At 32.0% G+C, this 20,633-nt stretch overlaps 1 protein-coding gene across 1 annotated transcript; it reads left to right on the top strand.

Moving 5' to 3' along the window:
• The first annotated feature begins 7,320 nt into the window (after nt 1-7,320).
• Nucleotides 7,321-20,157, top strand: LOC105144645 (uncharacterized). Its single transcript, XM_087413447.1, has 13 exons — nt 7,321-7,454; nt 7,529-7,680; nt 7,758-8,577; nt 8,740-8,858; nt 8,935-9,209; nt 9,295-9,460; nt 9,555-9,735; nt 9,814-10,172; nt 10,342-10,498; nt 10,691-10,819; nt 11,105-11,222; nt 11,417-11,571; nt 11,727-20,157. Exons 3-13 carry the CDS (start codon nt 7,925-7,927, stop codon nt 11,839-11,841), a joined length of 2,427 nt encoding a protein of 808 aa, XP_087269573.1. The 5' UTR covers nt 7,321-7,454; nt 7,529-7,680; nt 7,758-7,924; the 3' UTR covers nt 11,842-20,157.
• Nucleotides 20,158-20,633: the final 476 nt, after the last annotated feature.

Here is a 20,633-nt window from a genome sequence, read left to right as displayed (position 1 = left end):
GAAATTATATTATATTAATACATACATATTAATTAAAAAGATATTTAATAAAAAAGGATTATATGTAAATGTATAAGATGAATAAAATGCCAGAACAATATTTAATAGAAATTTCACCTTTCATATAAACAATATTTTAATGCTGGGTCTACAATGAGTCGGTAATCGAGTAGTATCTTTGAATTTTTTTGACTGCTGGCCAACTCTACTGCGATTCATCAATCCAGACTTATTAATTCACAGACTACCGACTCAATTCGGATCGCTCTAACCAAAAAATTAGAATTTTGGATTCGGCAATGACTATACGAATCTATTTTCCCAAGGAATTGATAGATAGATATAAATTTGTGTAGTCTTTTGCCAAATCCAAAATTCTAGTTTTTCAGATATTGGGGACTTATATAATAGACCCGGACTAACTTTTTAAACGGGAGATTTTATTTATTATTCTTATCATCAAGTTCATTCGTCATTCCCAATAACGCCTATTCATATAGTAGGTGCTTTCCATTTGGCACATAAATCGGCACAAGCGTCGTTCTATCTTTATTACTTACTAAATGTAAAGAAAGTTGAAATGATACTTATGTTGACTTGTGTCACTAAAGCTCGATTGCATCAATGTTACTTTGATAAGTGAGGCTTAAAATTTTTTCTGTCTGTGGTTCTTTTTCGGCTTTAAAACGAGACAGAGTTTTAAATTTTGCTTAAAGTCAAAGTAACGTTGGTGCAACTGGGCCTAAATGGAAAGCACCCTATACACCTCTGTGACCCCTATTGACCTCTGTTACACGGCATACTTAATCGGATTAATAACATCCTATTTCATAGTTATGAAATTGACCAATCATAACTGTTCCTCAGAAGAATGGAACAACTGTGACTGGCCAGTTTCATAACTACGGATGTTATTAAACTTGATTAAGGGTGCCTTGTAAATATAGTCATTGATGCCATTTTATGTTTAAGCCATGTGTCCATGGTGCTAGAATTCGATCCGAATTCTCAGATCGAAAAATGTAGCCAATCAATTTGCCGTTTTTCTATAAAATTTACATGTTGATTGGCTACATATTCCTAGATCCGAGAACTCGGACAAAATTCTAGCACTATATACACAGGATTTTACAGCATATTAATAGAATAATAAAGAGGGCAGAGGTTGGTACACATCTACGATCAGTTTATATTTGTATATGTCGCGTCTGCGTCGTGTGTTAGTCTATATTCTCTACATGCTATTCACGTCATGAAGCAAGCGTCATCTAAGACCGGTATTCATAGTCAATTCATATTTCAAGATCAAGACCATCTTAAGTAATGTCTTAAGGCGCTAACACGGTCTTTTTGGTTCGCGACTTCTTAAGACTTCTTAAGACTTACTTAAAATAATTTTGAATATAAGATTTGACTATTTCCGAATGCAGCCTTTAAATATCGACCAGTGTTTTCCATTAGAAAAATTAGAGCAAAATCAGCGCAGCTACGATATATATAGTAGCACAATTCTCCTGATTTTATATTGCTCAAAATGGAATGCGAATGTATGAAATAAGTAAGTTGTCTCGTCTCATTTTCTCCTTTATTGCTCTCTCTCTCTCTCTCTCTCTCTCTCTCTCTCTCTCTCTCTCTATATATATATATATATTTAAACGAGTGTTTCAATATTTCATTTAAACGTTTAATTTTAATTTAAAGCATACATGATTCAGAGTAAAAATTTGGAAGGAAATATTATGTACCTTGTCTATTTGGTAAAATGTGTGAAAAACTTCGAAAGACTGGTCTAATTCTTGTGAAAAAATGATAAATTGAAAAAGTGACCAAAAGTAACAAAGAAAATTTAAGTAAGAACAATTTCTTTTTATTTAGTGTATTTTAAATTTATTTTTTGGATTTATTTATATATATTCATATATATTCCTTTATATCAACTTCCTCATAACATTTTTATAGCATATATTTACACTTATATAATATTTCTCTATATAAATATATATTTTTAAGGTAATTTAATATTTCTCCAAATTTTTCTACATTTTTTTCTTTATTTTTTAATATATTTACAATTTATTTTTTTTAATTTTTATAAAGTTTAGATTATTTCATTGCAATAATAAGTTTATTCACGTTGCATGCTCCATATGCTTTAACATGCTTCTACAATAGCTTTTGATCATTGCTACGTCTTTTATTCTAGTCTGTATCATTGAACTATAATACAACTGGAACGTGCACTGCTGATGCATTAGTTGAAAGAGTGGAAGACGTGGACGAGATAGCATGATGTTTGGCGGGTATACCTTTCTCTTTTTAATTATCTGCGCATGCGCGTAACATAACGTTATATTCATACTCAAAAGTAAAAATCACTTTCTTATATAGCTGAACTGACACGATTCTTATAGCAAAATATATTATAATTATTGTTTTTCATCTGATGTATTTTATTCATATAATGCTTTTATTTTAAATCACTCAGGGCCAATTGTTCCATCTTTTGGAAACTTAAATTTTACCTGTTGGGTAGCAAGATTACCCAATCATATGCGTTGATTACCAGATTTACCTCACAAATAAAATTTACCAAAAGATGGAACAACCGGCCCTCACACACACATATCTACCTCTATTTACCGGTAAACCTTTAAAACCTTCTAACTTGACTGTACGACAAAAAGAGTTATATCTACGATTTGCTGACTCGGCATGCATTCTAGTGGCCAGTGCACGTTCCAGTTATAGTAAGGCTTAAACACAATAGGCACAGGCAATAGGCACAGGGAAAAGAGAATAATGAGCTGTCCAATCAGAGCTCTCGGATATAATATCGAATTTACACATCAGAGCTCTGATTGGACAACTCGTTATTCATTGTTGCCTGTGCCTATTGCCTGTGCCTATTGTATTTAAGCCTTTATAGTTCAGTAGTTTGGGGGCGACATTCGTAGTCAATCAATTCTTGTATTCAAGGCCGTCTTAAATACAGACTTAAGATGTTGCTAATTAATTAAAAGGCTGCATTTGCATCTTAAGACATTACTTAAGACGATCTTGAAATAAGAACGGACTATGAATACCGGCCTATGTGGTTATTTAAATTCGAGAAATTTAACTCGCTTTGTCCCTCTAATGGAGGTGTCGCGAACTGCTCAACAATAATTCGTTTATATTCGCTGTATAGTTCAATGACGCTCCGTTTAAAAAAAAAGTTTTTTAGTTTTATATCCTAGAAGTGTATATAAAGCGTAGAACGATCCGTATACTTTTTGTGGAACGTTTAGGAAGCGTAGACGAAGTATTAATGGAGGAAGTGTATCGATACGCTCCATGTACTTTTTGCGAAGTGTTGTGGAGCGTTTGAGAAACGTTAATGAAAAATAAAAAAATTTTAAACGTGTGGGAAATGTAACAGATGAGTTTCGGCATATTTTATGGAGCGTTTGGAGAGAGTTTGGGGAGCATGTATGAATATTTAAAATCACTAAGAATCAATGGAAAGTCGATGAAGTTTAAGAAGCATTAAAACTCTTTGTTCACACTTCTTTGATGCTTCGACAAACTTTACATTTTCATCAAGGATAGCATGTAAGCGCGGTAACATGATCATTATAAGAGCGTTCTGAATACAGGCTCGTTGGGGGTTGCACTAACATTACTTTGATTTTAAGCGATGCTTAAAACTCTCTCTATCTTTTTCCTTCTTTCAGCTTTAAAGAAAGAAACTGAGAGTTTCGTTTAAAATTAAAGTACATTGATGCAATTGAGCATTAAGATGATTCTTTAATAGTATAGGCGAGAGGTGCCTCACTATTGCCCATCCAAATTACAAATATCGACATAATTTGGATAAAATATTAAAACTACACGCGCGTGTAATAAAATATGTATTATGAAACACACGATAATAAATCAAGAGTTGCATCTTCATCAAACGAAAACAAGGTAAGATTATGTTTACTTTTTGAGGTTAAATTTATATATATGCAAGTTTATGTATACATAAATATCTTTCCAGAATGGAAAGCCGACCTATTATTTTTTTGTGATCATTAAAATCGTAATTTTTAAAACTATTATAATCTTGTTCAATTTTTGACACGTACATATGCTGCGTGAGATATTGCTATGGTAGTATAAAGAGTGTGGTCGAGTTGCCACTACGAAGCATTTGATTAACCAATCGGAAGAAAGAATTTTACTAATTTTACTAAACCAATCAAAAAATGCTTCGAAGCATTCATAGAGGCAACTCGATTGCAAAAAGACATGTCGATGTGTGGCGCACGGCGCGACATCTAGTGATTTCGTCGGAGTTTGAACTCTGCTTTAGGATCCTCTTAAACCTCGATTAAAAATTAGGGAGCGTTTATATTGACCGTAACTGTATGCCGTATAACTGTATGCCGTAATCTGTAAGAATTGATTAATCACAGTCAAATATTCCCCTCTCATTCGACTGTAAGAAGAGAATACTCGAAAGTGATTGGTCAATTTTTATAGATTATGGCATACGGCATACGATTATAGCCAATATAAATGCTCCCTAAAGCTTATTCTACAATAGTTGTAAGCGCAGTTGTAAGTGATTGTAGTTGTAAGAATTGACCAATCACAGTCAAATATTCTCTTCATATTCGACTTGATTGGTCAATTCTTATAACAACCACTTACAACTACGCTTATGACTGTTGTAGAATAGGCTTAACTCCGATTAAGCTAATCGATCGATTAAATTTTAGTATTTCCAACTGCAAGAAAATATAACTTAATTTTCTGTGAAGAACGATGTAATAATAATAGCACAGATTTTTATTAATCACAAATTTCTCAATCGCGAAAAAGCCACGAGTCAAGCATGTGAATACTCGGCCCCGCCAAAAAAGGATGTTTTCAAGTCTTGCAGTTGGCAATATTTAATCGGCCGATTAAGTTAATCGAAATTGGTGAGATTATGGTGGTTGGTATAGCGGATTACATCAGGTTTTAAACTGATGTGGGTTGAATTGAGTTGAATTAATGCTTCATTACAATAAAGAGGCTAGGCATGCTTACCGAGCGATTGAATATGATTGGTTGGATCTCTAAGTAACAACCAATTATGCTCGGCGAGCAGGCTAACCGCTTTATCAACTTAAACGCACTCATTGATTGCGAAGTTGTAATTGGTGACGCTGTTTCGTTCCGCTGTAAATTTCCGCTTCATGGAACGTCAACGAGGAGCACAGACTCTTGCATAATACATAACATATAATGCATAAGAACATGTATCAATCAAAATCTTTCGTTTCCTTCCTTTCCATAAAATAAAGAACTCTGATTGGTTGGATTTCTTATGTCTTATGTGTTATGCATTATGCAAAAGTCTGTGTTCCCCGCTTTACTTTTCGCACTTTCATCTCACGTGAGCTTGTTTGTGTGATTCAGGAGACTTATTATGGTTCTTTAGACGAAATAAAAATTACAAAAGCGAACTTACTAGGTGTTAATCAATGAAATTATAAATATTCTAGTAAATTCGATCACTTTCGTAATTTTCACCTCATTTCAAGAACCGTCATAAGCCCCTAGGGAGTCGATTGTGTATTTCGAAACCTAAGATTTGTTTGCGTCGCATGCTCCAACATGCTCCAACATAGTTCCTACTCACTCTAATGAGTGCATTGAAATGAGTAGGAGCTATGATAGGAGCATATTGGAGCATGTTGGAGCATGCGACGCAAACAAACCTGTAGTGCATATGATAAAAGTGAATTCTCATTTGATTGGGTAGTTTTGATCATAGTGAAAATGCGACATTTCTCACGAGACATTGCTCGACAAGAAATTCTATGTCAAATTGTATCAAATGGTGTCAAAGATTGGTTAAAATTTGTCAAAATTCATTCTACTTAAAGGCATAGATTATTGTTTCCACCAATGGACATTATTTTTATGCTTTACATGGAGAAAAATGACAACGAAAATAATAAAATTCGCAAAAGATATTTAAATAAATCATTTTATAATAAGAATTATAATTTTATAATTAGAATTAATAATAGGGATTTTTAAGGATAACTTAAGAATGCCATCCTTTAAGAATGATCTTTAATTGTATCAATAAAAGAATTAAAAGTTTGGCCAATAAAAAATCCTTAATGATAAATAATAATATTGGGTCATCTAAAAAGTATCCGCGGTACTTTGTCGCTAGATATATGACCATCAATACACATCTAGTGACAAAAAACCGCGGATACTTTTTAGATGACCCAATATTAACTCGGATGTCGGTGACAATGGTCTAGTCCGGATTAGAATGTAAGAACCAACCAACTACAATCGAGCATTCCCCCTGTCAGTCGACTATAACAGGGGAATACTCTATATAGACTATAGTTGGTTCTTATATTCTGATTCGAATTAAACCTTCGGTGGAAATTAGATGGAGACTTAGGGTCACTTTCACCAAGCTCCGATTAACTTAACAAGCTTAGTAACTTTGCAGGATTCCAACTGAAGCTGATGTCGGAGAAAAAATGCAAAGAGAGAAGTTATAAATATAAATTTGTAACACTAACTTATGTAGCAAGGTTTCTCTCTGGTAGCTGTTTGTTAATAACCTATTTTTGTATTCAATATAGTATGTAAAATTACAGTTAATTATAATTATTGAAATATGTTTAATTCTTCAGTTCACTTTTTTTTTTAAATTTAATAAAAGATGCTGAGTTATTGAACACCTCTTATTTTAACATATTGGTCGACATACATAGACATTGTAATAGTTTTGAACAGATTTGTTTTTATTGACTTACTTTTATTTAACCTATACATTACGGTTGAGGTTCACTTAGCGCTTCAAACACTACGCAGCATTTGTAGCACTGACATGACTAGTTCACTTGATGTTTCGGAACGCTCCTAGCAACTCTAATTATGTCATCGTTTTTGCTCCCGCTTCGCTCCAACTGTCTCATCTCAGAAGTTGGATTGGTTGAAGCATTCACATTGCAGTTGTAGCATTCGGAACAGTAATGAACCAATCGAAGCGTAATGTTCAGAGCATTTGGAAGAAGCAAGTGGATCGCAGCCCACATCAGTCAATGTTTGCACGAATCATATACATGCATCAACATACATCTAGTGACAAAAAACCGTGGATACTTTTTAGATGACCTAATATATACAATATTATCATGCATATACTTATACATACGTATACATGATGGCCTGCATTCAGAACGTGCTTACAACGATGTAAGCGCGTAACGTGCTATAATTTACGTTACGCATACTATAGAATTTTAGAGATAAAAGCGCGTTCTGAATACGGACCGATGTATATGTATAATATAAAGGGTATGCTCAACGCGATGTTGCAAACGCTTAGAAGCGTTTTTTTAATTGATCAATTTGTAAAATTCTTTCTTCTAATTGGTCCATCAAATGCTTCAAAGTATTAATTTGTAGGGAACTTTGACACAGCCATACACACACATCATATTGAAAAAAATTTTCATTTTTCACATTTCCGTTCTAGGGGAAAAGTTATATGATTCGATTCGATGACGTCACAACCGAAGGAATTGTATGTGGAAAGTCATGAAACACGCCGCACTCGACTGGGCGTGTTTACTCTGAATGCTTTGAATCTTCGTTCGATACAATTGTGGGATTCGCACATTATACGAGGTAAGAAAACTCGAAAATCAGTTCTGTTATCAACGTAAAAGTCTGCTCATATAATAAAGGAATTTTTCTAATCTAAGGAAACATAAGATTTGTTTACACAAATTAATAAATAATCAAAAGAAATGGAAGAAACACAGTGAGAGCGGGAAAACAAAAATGCATGGCCTATGCTAAAGTGTTCAAAAACCTTCAATAGCGATATTGTAATTCGAATTGAGAGAGAGAAAGTACGCACTTTTCGAAAATGATTACCATTTTCCAAACAATGACGCCAATCGTAATCGCTTTCTGGTTCTACTGCCTGTTGGGCGTTGTCGGTCAGTATGAGTGGCAAGCTCGTGACTCCTTCGATGAGATTCGTATGCAGATGGATAAGGTGAACGACGATAATTGTCAAATACAGCACCTTGGTGATTTGTATCTGCCGGATGATTCGATATCGCATTTGCCTGACATAAAGGACATCAATATCAATCCAGTGTTCCCGAATCGTACAGCTTTGTTACATCTTCATAACATGGCACTCAGCAGGAGCTTCTTCTGGAGTTACATTCTGCAATCACGCTTTATTCGACCAGCGATCAATGATACTTATGATCCTGGCATGATGTACTATTTCTTGTCCACAGTAGCAGATGTTTCTGCTAATCCATACATCAATGCTTCGGCTATTTATTTCTCACCTAATATGTCTTACTCGCCTTCCTATAGAGGTTTCTTCAATAAAACCTTTCCCAGATTTGCACCACGAACTTTCAGGGCGGATGACTTCAATGATCCTATACATTTGGAAAGAATATCCACTAGAAATACATTTACTATACAAGATTTAGGATCATTTCCTACTACCAGACTCAGTGATGATTATACCACTGATTTTTATCGTATAAACGAATGGTATGTGAAAGTGAATAGTGGAAACTTGTATTAAAAAAAAAATTATCTAGCAAAACTAATTACTTTTATAATGTATATAATTGTTTATAAACTTTTATATTTAAATAAATTTTATTAATTGATGGATATAGAATCATATATTCTACTTGAATTTATTTACAGGTATAAAAAATGGTTACCAGATAATGTAGGTAAAAGACATGATACCAAAACGACATATCACGTTGAAATTCGTTATGCTAATAATACAAATGAAACATTTAACTTCCATGGTCCACCTGGTAATGAAAGAACTACAGAAGCTACTTTAGAATGTCAAGTTTATATTTATTTTTATCATTTAATTTTATTATGCAGCTGCTGATGAATATCCTGGACCTGTACAATGGACTAGACCTTATTTTGATTGTGGCCGATCAAATCGATGGCTTGTAGCTGCGGTATCACCTGTAGCAGATATCTATCCACGGCACACTGGTTTTAGACATATTGAATATCCAATATACACTGCCGTTTCAGTGATGGAAATGGATTTTGACAGAATAGATATAAATCAATGTCCTAAGGGTAAAGGAAATAGTGGTAACAACAGATTTGCTAATACCGCAAGGTGCAAAATTGATACTACAGAGGTATATATTTAAATCCTATTAAGTTTATTAATGGACGATTACACACTAACTTGAACTAATACACACATATGTATCCGATCTACAGTGTGAACCGATACATGGTTGGGGTTTTAGAAGAGGTGGATATCAATGTAGATGTAAACCAGGTTACAGATTACCGACCGTCGTACGACGGCCTTATCTCGGTGAAATAGTAGAGAGAGCCACACAAGAACAATACTATAATGGTTTCGATTGCTCGCGGATCGGCTGTATGCATTAATTTGATTTTATTGTTTTTTTTTTAACTTAATCACGATATTGCCAAGCACAAGAATTTTTTTTAACAAGAATTTTATTCTGCAGGGGTTCATAAAATGCCAGTACAATGGGAGAAAGCAAAACCATATCTCAGAGAAAAATATCTCGAGCAAAATCATCATTATAGGAATTATTCAATTGGTTCATCTTCATTACAGGATACAAAGTTGAACATCGACCAAGCTCTTAAATTCATTTTGGGTATGAACAAGGACACTTGCAAGAAGTATGTTATCTTATTAACATATCGTACATTTCCTATTGAAATATTCGAATTTGTACAATTTCCAAATTGTGATTTCAGTAAAACGTTACCAGAGTTAATATTACGTGGAGACATTAGTTTTGGTGCAGAAGAGTTTTTCGAAAATGAAGCGAAAATGGCTACCAGATTGGCAAATTTTATCAGTGCGTTTCTACAAGTATCAGATCCCTTGGAAGTTTACTCTGGCAAGAGAGTAGCCGACAGACCGCTAACAGAAGATCAAATGATAGGGGAAACACTAGCCTTGGTGCTTGGCGATACAAAGATATGGACAGCTGGCACTTTCTGGGATCGTAATAAATTTACCAACAGAACATTCTTTGCCCCATACGCTTACAAGACACAGTTAAATACCCGCAATTTTAAAGTCGAAGATTTAGCTAGACTCAATAAATCAGGTAAAATAAAATAAGATGATGACTGAAGATGGTCTAATTAAGACCGAACGTCTATATTTTATTATTCTTTTTACTTTTAATAAATTGATTATTATTCACTGTCAACATCTTGCATAGTAGTGTATGTCCTTTATAATATTATTTTAAAATAAAATAAATTTATTTACAGATGAAGTATACACGAAAAAGAGTTATTTTCAAGCATTGAAGCAACGTTGGGCAACAAATTTTGATCAATTGGAAAAATACTATATGAAGATAAAGATTCGATTTAATGAAACAGGGGAGCACCTGAAAAAGTACGAGCATTATCCAAATCATTACAGGTAAAAGAAATGTTATTTGTTAATGCAAAATTCGCGTGATTGTATTTTGTCGATGTGCTCCAAAGTGATGATAAAGCAGTGGAGCATTAAAGTATAAAAGGATTACGTTCCCGAAAGCTTGGGGGGAATCCAATCTCTAAAGTACGATTTATTCTAATGTATGGGAATGTGGCGAATGGGCTGTCTGTGTAGGGCAGCAAACCTGGACCATGGACATTGGACAACTCCGTACTTCGATTGTAACGGTACGAATAAGTGGGTAATTACCTATGCATCCCCATTTTTCGGCTGGGACAGCTTGAAGGTGAAACTGGAATTCAAGTAAGTGTTCTCATCGGAATGTAATCACACATAATAGGAAGGAGTGCACTATGTACATATTTATATATGTTTGTATGTATGTTTGTGCACACACACACACACACACACATGTATATATATATGTATACATGTATGCATGCATACACATGTGTGTATATCTGTACATGTCTGCGCGCATGTATCAAAGAAATTTAATATGAGAGACACTGTAGAAACACAGAACCAGTTTTGTAATAAAAAGGGAAGAAACGAGGAAGATCACATTTAACAATAAGATACTTACAGGGGTATCGTGGCTGTTACGATGGATATGCTTCAGTTAGATATAAACCAATGCGATGATAAATTTTACAAACCAAATGCATTCAAGGATACACACAAGTGCGATAGAAAAACATCATATGTAAGCAGGCATCATTCTATTTTATTGAATAATAATATCTATATTATGTAAATGTAAAATATTGCAAAATATCTTTATATTTCATAATTTCGAAGCACTTTCATCAAACTAGTATAATATTACTTACGTTAATAATTTTAATAATTTTATTATATAATAAATAATAATAAATTTTAAACACTTAATTTCCATAGTGCGTGCCTATTCTTGGAAGAGGCTTTGAAACAGGTGGATACAAATGTGAATGCAAACAAGGCTTTGAATATCCATTTGAGGATTTAATTACATATTATGATGGACAATTAGTGGAAGCTGAATTTAATAATATCGTTAATGATAAAGAAACAAGGTAAATTCATTTTTTTATACTTTTTCTCTTTGTAATTGTACAAAAATTATATGTTTGTCTTAAATCTTCTATTAATAATTGCATAACAAATGATTTATAAATTTTATAATGATTATTATTATTGTATATGACATACTATAGACATGTTATTTTAGATATGATATGTTCAAGTGTCGATTGGCTGGTGCTTCGTCAATTCAAGTAAATTTGATACTACTGTTATCAGTACTGATATTCTTTCTAATTCAAAGAAGAGTTGAAAATCTTTAATATTTTATGAGACAAAGTAGCTAGTGCTATAATTGCTGTATTAGCAATTACCTTTTTTTAAGCCGTCCATTATAAATGTAAGTACTACTAAAGATATATAAATATTCAGGATATCCCAAGCCTACCATACCATCTGCTAATGACAGATTCCTGAAGTCATTTTGAGATGAAAATTCTAATACCAAAATGTTAGGGCTATAATAGTTTTTGAATTATAAATATTTAAAGGTAGCGAATCATGTTGCTTAAAGTTTGCGCATTTATTAGATTGACATTTTATTTCACAGTACAGTGCAAAATCCAATGCCAACATCTGAACTCACGAACTTTAGGCGATTAGCTAACTTTAATCCCTTCAGACTCTATGTACATTTTAGTGTAGGGGAAACCGAGGCTAGTAGACTCATTTTTCAGTTTCGAATTTTTACAGACAAAATTAAGAGACTTCGAAAAAATGAATTCTATATCAGTTACTACATACATTTGACTACCTAATAATATTTTAATAATAAGAGGAAACTGATAACTAATATGAAAAAAAATGCTTTTCTAATACATTCCATCATTCAACTAGCTCCGGAACCGGGGTAATTCGACTAAGATTATTAAAATAAAGATTAATGTATTTTAAGCTACATCTTTGGCTACATATTAATAAAACTTTTATAAAAATATATTTTTAACACAAATATTCGTTTAATACTTCTTTTTGCAAAATTTGTTCATTTCGTGCAAAAACGTCAAATTAGCCTACTTTTCGAGATTGGACATGAGAAAACTAAATTTATAACATTTACCACTGAGGAAAATCTTTTTAAAGGAATAAAATTTTGAGTAAGAATTATAAGAGTCGTCACTAAATGAGTCGTACAGTTTCATGCTGTGATTAATCTACTATCCCCATTCGTTCATTTTTTAAAAACATTAACAATATACGATAACAGAGACACATAAACAAAAAAAATCTATTGGACTTTTTTATTAAGTAAGAACTACTTACTATCTAAGTAGAAATCAAATATCTCAGATAATCATATACGACAGTAAAACAAAAACTTTAAGAATAAAAATATTTACTTAGCTACACGATTTTTTAAAATTGTGGCATAACTTCTATCATAGATGTGTTCGCAACAAGATGTTACAGCAGACTTAGCGTCTGCAGTCGGCAGTCGCTACTGCGTGCTCAGACACGTTTACGCATGTCTCGCGTATTTTGTTTTTAGTGTAGCCTTGATTATTTTACTTACCCCTATATTCAACTGATCCCGTTCTCCCCTACATCAATTTTGAATACATTATTCGTTGAATTTATGATTTAATGAATTTTGATTTAATTTTATCGTCATTATCTGAGATCTGATGTACATAATAATGTGTGTGTGTGTGTACACGCAACCTACGTTATCAATTACTGAGAGCAAAAACGCAGCAGAAATCACGCATAACAAATAAATATAATTTATCATACATTTAACTTTTATGAATTATGCTTTTTTTTTATTAAAGAAGTACATTTAATCAGAATAAGATTTTGCTAAACAGAAATTGTACTTTTTAATTTTTTTACATTTTAATTAAGTAGTGTTTCTTCTGAGTCTGCATTTATCAATAGTAACAGTGACAAAAAAATTAACGAACAGGATTTGAATTCGTTATCCTTCATTTTGATATATAATACTTCTTTACAATTAATATTTTGTTCTGTCTATATCAAATAAAAATTAAATTAGAAACATAATTGTGCATCGGACTTGACAAATGACTCTTGTCATGATAATACCCTTCCGCTCTATTTAATTCTCTATGGTTCCAATAAAATCAAGTCTGTAGGGGTTAAGTACTTATAATTCAAAAACTAGTATATCCTCGACATTTTGATAGAATTTTTATCTCTAAGACTTCAGTATCTGCTAATGGCAGGTGATATGGTAAGTCTGGGATATTCTGTGTATATGTGGTAAGTCTGGGACACTGTGTATGTGTGCTGCGCGCGCACCCGCGCGTACACATATGCGTACATACATACACATATATACTAACTGGAAAATGGAAGCAACTGTGTTATTGTAACGCCATTACTTACCATCATTACTCTGTTATAATAACGATTTGGCAATGACGAATTTTTTTTTGATTGCACAGTAACGGTTAGAAAGATCATTCGATCGTTACTTGTACTTGGAATTGTAAAAGTCACTCGTTACTGAAAAAATTAACTCGACGTTTGTAACTCGTTACTTTTTAATTGTTATTTGTAATAAGTAATGTTATTTGTTATTCGTTATAAATTACTATTTTCAGTAAGTAATGATGTAAGCTTTCAAAGTGACTTTTCCAACCTTAGTACAATTTCTCAGCGTTTACTTAATTATCATTATATAGTCATAAGAAATTATAACGTCGTTATCAAATTGTTATTGTTAAAAAGTAATGGAATAGTAACGCTTCTATTTTCTGATATACACACACATCAGTAAGATCCAAAAATTTCTGATCTAAAATAGAAGAACATTGAAAAGAAAAAAACAGCGATTATTGTTTTTCATTTTAAGTTCCCTTAAGTTCAATACATCTAATACATAAGTTTGGAAGTATCTCTATGCTCTTAAAAAAAAAACAATTTTTATCCTTAGTCTCAAGATATGCCTCAACGATTGTCTGAAGCTTTTCGTTGGTGTGAAATCTGCAAATGAAGAAATGTAGATTCCAAGAAATTTTTCACCTATCCTATAGTCCAGATGGTTCCAAGCGATTACTATTTGCTAAATTGAAATCAGACTTGCAACATTGGAGATTTCACACCGATGAAGATCTTCAAACAGCCGTTGAGATCTTTTCAGACTAAAGATAACATAATTATTTTTTTAAGGGCATGAAGAGGTATACCGAGTGTATTGAACTTAAAGGAGATTATATTGAAAAATAATAATCACCGTTTTTTCCTTCTAAAATTTTTTCCTTTCTTCTATATCAAGCCAGAAATCTTACACACACACACACACACACACACACACACACACACACACACACACACACACACACACACACACACACACATATAATACATACATACATACACCATGGTATAAATACAAGGGTACGCTCATCCGGGGATGACTTTAGAAGGCCTCTGCGCAACAGCCTGCTTACACATCACATTCGTGCGATCTCGGACACATTCGGAGCACTTCGGCCAACTAAAATATGGCTGCCATTATGGCTACCACATTTGATGCTTGGTATTGTGTGAGTGGTATAGCTACACGCAAACATTGTGAAAATTTTATATTTTCTCTTGCAAAAACAGTTAGTTATTGTTTAAATTAAAGTTTTGGTTGCAATGATTGCTTGTGTAGTGAAGCACATGAGGTATCACTTTATCTTTTTTTATTCTTCATTTCACAACAAAGACAAATGATACATCATGCAATTTACGCGTAATTCGGAACGCACTCTTTAATGCATTGAGGCATGCTGCTATGATTTACTTCATTTTTAACCGTTTGAATTTGTCGCGTAATAATGACACAGTATATATAGTAGTAATTCTCTGTGGCACCTTTTTTTAATGTTGGCCAAAATGGAGTGTGCATGCGTAAAATAAGTAAGTTGCCTAGCGTTACCACGGTTACTATCTAAACTTCTTTCTCTTTTCATCCTTTTTTCAATTTGTCAAAATTCTTCGCAAAACTCACTAGATTTATTCGCATCGCATTCTAATGAATTGAAGTGAGTAAGTGCTATTGTATTGAACATATTAGAGAATATTAGTGCATGCGACGCTAATAAACCTACTATTGCAATAATTTAAACTTTATGAAAATTAATAAAAATAAATTATAAATATATTGAAAAATAAAGAAAAATATAGAAAAATTTGTATAAAGAAATATTATGTAATTACATATCTATGAAAATATTATGAGAAAGCTGATATAAAAGAAATTTATATACATATATATCCAAAAAATAAGTTTAAAATACAGTAAATAAAAAGAAATTTTTCTTGCTCGGTTTTTTATGTTACTTTTGTTCATTTTATCACTTTTTCACAAAAATTAGATCAATTTCTCGAGGTTTCACACAACATTTCACCAAATGGACAATACACGTAATAAAATGTTTAAGTGGACATTAAAACGCTCATTTAAATAGAGAGAGAGGGGGGAGGAGGGAGGGAGGAAAAAATGAGACAGAGAAACTTATTTATTTCATGCATGCGCACTCCATTTTGGCCAACATAAAATCAGGAGAGTTGCGCTGTATATACTGTGATAATGACGTAGTCAAGCTATAATTCTCATTGGTTATCTGGCGTTATCACGTGTAAGAGCATACCCTCGTATTTATATCATGACATACACATAAATACACGCAGAAAGTGTTCAAGAAATGGAATATAAGCCGCATTGGGAGCATAGAAAGGGTCAAAGGGGATAGAAGAATCTTATACTATATTTTAGGATATTCGACTTTAATTTTCGACTTATAAAACTTCTGAGCAGTGACGTCGGGTCGCTCAAATTTTTAGTACGGCCCATCGCGTCTTATTTGATGGCGGCGGCACATGACGAGGCGCTGCCTAGCATGGCGATCTTATGTGTTTCATCGCGTTTGCATTATCCGAAAGTGTTATTTTAGCTGAAATTTTTCTTATATATTTTTATAAATCATGTTATTTAACGCGACTAAATACGTTTTAACATAATTAGGTATGTTAAACGACGTAATTAATTAGAGCGTTTCGCAAAGCGTATGTCGAACATCGTGATATGTTTTACTCATGGCGAAAGGGATAACATGGTATGCAGTTGGATGGTGTTTCTTTTTAAATCTTCACTGTATCTTTCTATGGATGTCGCCGAATGTCGCGTAAAACCTAGTCTACAATCAGTCGAAAGACATTGCCGTAAGAAATTGATCAATCATGGTCGATCGTTTTTTTCATATTCAACTGTGATTGGCCAATTCCTTACGGCGCGACATACGACACATCTCCCGACTGGTTGTAGACTAGGCCTATGAGACAAAAATTACCAACTGTGAAACGCGAAACATGGAGCAGTGTATTCATAGTCTGTTTTTATTTAAAATAAATGCTAATACAGTTCTCGGATTGACTTATGACATCTTAAGACTGTATACTTAAGACTGTATACTTAAGACATTATTAGCATATTAAGATTTATTATTAGCATTTTAAGACATTATTTAAGACAGTTTTAAAATAAAAACACTATGAATACCGCCTCATGTTTCGCGTTTCACAGTTGGTAGCCTTTGTCTTTTACGCGACATTCGACGACATCCATAGAAAGAAACGGCGGAGATTTAGAGAGAGACACTATTCAACTGCACACCAGAATTAGCACGTATTAAACATAACGTATTATACATTATACCGTTTTTATACCGTATGTTATACGTATTACATGTATAACATATGGCATACATTATATGGTTTTATACATATTATACATATGTATTATACATACGTACTATACGTAAAAAACTACTCGCAGCTTTAAATTTGCAGCCCAACCTTGCTGCACACACCATGTTATCTCTTTCACCATAGTTTTATTCATTGACGAAACGTCAGTTTTATTCATTGACGTAGTCGAGTATTCCCCTGTTATAGTCGAACGACAGGGGAATACTCGACAGTAGTTGGTTGGTTCTTATATTCTGATCCGGATTAAACTCTCGGTGGCCATTGGCTACCCGTGTAACTATTGTAGATGAGGCTTTAATTTTGACAATATATTTAAAGAATGGTGTACTAAGCTGATATAATATGCATCTAAATGATTAATTAAATAGCCATATCATTTATATACGTTTTCATTACCGAAATTAAAATAATTTAATAGAAAGTTACTGATTAGTACGCGTATTAAATGTTCGGTGTAAATAAAGTCATTGCCTCAGATGGTTTTTTTAAATCGAAAATTACAGCAAATATCCTAAAATGATATAAGACTTTTTTATTCCCTTTGCGTCCCCAATGTTGTTTGTATTCTATTCTTGATACATATATATTACATATAAATGAATTATGAATCAAATTATTAAATACCATTTTTGTAATGATAAATGCACATGGGACAATAATTTATTTTTATATTTTTATATCTATAATACATTGATCGAATTTCATATCGAAACTCTGCATAAAAATTTTCGGAATTTTATGATATTGAAGATAAGAATATGTGTGTTTATTTTACTCATTCAATTATAATTATAATGAATGATGTGAATGACATTAAATGATCTGATAGATTCAGATAGACATAACTAAGCTATAATCCGTCCAAAAACGAATCCGTCCGAATGTTTTCGAATATCTGACACTAGCAATTTATATAATATAACTGAAAAATATTCTGTAATGAATTGTTTATCACAATATCTATTAATATTTGATAAATGCTTTTATAGAAACTTATATTCTTATTATAAGCTAGCTTAAAAAAAAAATGTAGAAATCCAAATAGCAAAATTTATCAAAAACAGTGCAAAACGTTAATTTTGTCAACAAAATATTAACAGAGAAATATATAAAAATCTGTTAATAGAAGATTGCAGATTAACTGCAGTCTATTGTTAGATTATCTCAATAGACTTTAAGATGATCACACACAAAATGATATAAGCTGCATAGCATAAAGCCATTGGATAAAAACGCCATATTGATTTACATAAGATGTTCATTAGTCCAGCGATTTTATGCTATGGTTATGCAACTTATATGTCATTTAGGGCTATCCAGGGACTTAGATCGAAATGAAATTTCGGTTACAGTCATGATCGGAGACTATATCCAATTTTCGGTTTTGGTTCCGGTTCCGGTTCTTTTACCGATAACAGTTTCGATCTTTTTCGCTCTTTTTCAATTCAGGCTCGATAAATTCAAGCAGTTTCAACTTTTTTATCGATAACCGTTTAGATTTCAGTTTTTTTGGTTACGGTTACGAGTGTATAATTATCTATTGTAGAAAAAGATAATACAATAAGCATAAATTGCATATAAAAATTCGTGTTTATTAAAGGAATATTTTTTAAAAGAAATCTGGAACGAGAGATGTGTAAGCACTGTAATCATTTCTTTCCTTTCTTTGCTGTACTTTTATTTTCTACGTCAACGTCAACAATTCGCAGCATTCCAACTGGTCGTTTTAATTGTTTCGACTCAACGATTGTACCGAAGAAGTTAAAAAACCCAAACTGAAAAACTTTTTCAGTCCGGTTACTATATCGGCTTGAACAATATTTCGGTTCGGTTATCGGTTTTGATTTGATAAAAATAAAAATTTCAATTTTTAATCTTTAATCTCAATCTTCAATGCATAATCTGATTCCGGCCTAACAGCAACCGGTTGAAATTTGTCTTATGGATAAGTTTACTACTCTATTTCTATTTCCGTTAGATTACGTAAATCTAAAACAATATCTTGATTTTGATTCACCGGCTTAAGTTTACGCCTGTTACGAAATTTTGTCTGCAGTAGTCCTTAGTGTGTGATAGCCCTTGTATGGTAAAATATGATGAGCCTAGTGCAAATATCAAGCAATTGATATCAATTTGTTGCAATATTCTGATCGAATCTACTAGTAAACTGATATTGTTGAACATTTTGTTTACTATATGTACACTTATGAACTAAAAAGTTGCAGCTTTGTTTTTCGATGTATTTTGGAACTGTCTTACTCGTAAAGTGGTTGAACCTAAATAGTTAGATCCATAAGAATAGTAAGAATCAATCATTCGTAGCATTCCAAAACTTTTTTCATGAAAAAGTGTTACAACTGTTCAGTTGATGAGTGTATAAGAAATTGGAACTGCGCTCGGTTTGGACGCTTTTAGCGCTTCTATCTTTATGTCTAATGAAACATAAAGACAGGATGTTTATAAGCACTTTAAAGCGCGTATCATAAGCATTCAAACTTCTACACAGCTTTAGATTAATGTTTTTTTAAATATATATATATATATATATATATATATATATATATATACATACATAATTATAAAAAGTACAATTTTTATATTCGATATATTCCAAAGACAGTGTTCATGGACAAAATAGTCCACAATAAACGTTTGCTAATAAACATCTTTATTGTGTTTTAATTATAATTATATGTAATTTCATAAATTTTATATAATAATATAATATAATCTTATTATTTACGTATTTTAGTACCTTTTACATACATTTAAATATAGTTTCAGAAAGAAATATGGAGCACATTTTTAATTGAGTTTGTATTTATACACAAAATATATGTATGAATTATATCTTAAAATTATTTCTATTATTTCCATAATACGATTTATTATCTATAATATATTAAATCGATATTGAAACTCGACAACAATATAATTGTAGTTTTTTTATATTTAATATATTTAGTATTTAGTATTTTACATGAAAAATAAATATTTTATGTCAGTTTATATTATTGCTATCATGTAATTTTATTTAAATATAGTTTTTATTTTAATAAAATTTTAATTTGTGATTTAATTTCTAAGATATTTGATATTTTTCTATAAAAAAAAAACAATAGAATAAGAATATTCAATCTCATTAAATCTTATACGATTGTTTTTTTTTTATAGAAAAATATCAAGTATCTTAGAGAAATTAAATCATAAATTAAAATTTTATTAAAATAAAAACTGTATTTATTATAAATAAAATTACATGATAGCAATGATTTTAAATTCAAAAATAATGAAAAAATTGTTAATTAATTTTTGAATTTAAAAATTAGTAGAA

Source organism: Acromyrmex echinatior, chromosome 14 (assembly GCF_024713525.1).
Source record: "Acromyrmex echinatior isolate Ae372 chromosome 14, ASM2471352v2, whole genome shotgun sequence".
In the NCBI taxonomy this organism is placed as follows: domain Eukaryota; kingdom Metazoa; phylum Arthropoda; class Insecta; order Hymenoptera; family Formicidae; genus Acromyrmex; species Acromyrmex echinatior.
This window is presented reverse-complemented; position numbering and strand designations above follow the sequence as displayed.

What these genes read in the sequence shown, in the direction of transcription:
- LOC105144645 (XM_087413447.1), top strand. Translation starts at nt 7,925, where the DNA reads ATGATTACCATTTTCCAAACAATGACGCCAATCGTAATCGCTTTCTGG. An exon ending in TAACTTCCATGGTCCACCTG is followed by an intron (nt 8,859 to 8,934) that starts GTAATGAAAGAA and finishes TTTATTATGCAG; the next exon opens with CTGCTGATGAATATCCTGGA. An exon ending in AAGGTGAAACTGGAATTCAA is followed by an intron (nt 10,820 to 11,104) that starts GTAAGTGTTCTC and finishes AGATACTTACAG; the next exon opens with GGGTATCGTGGCTGTTACGA.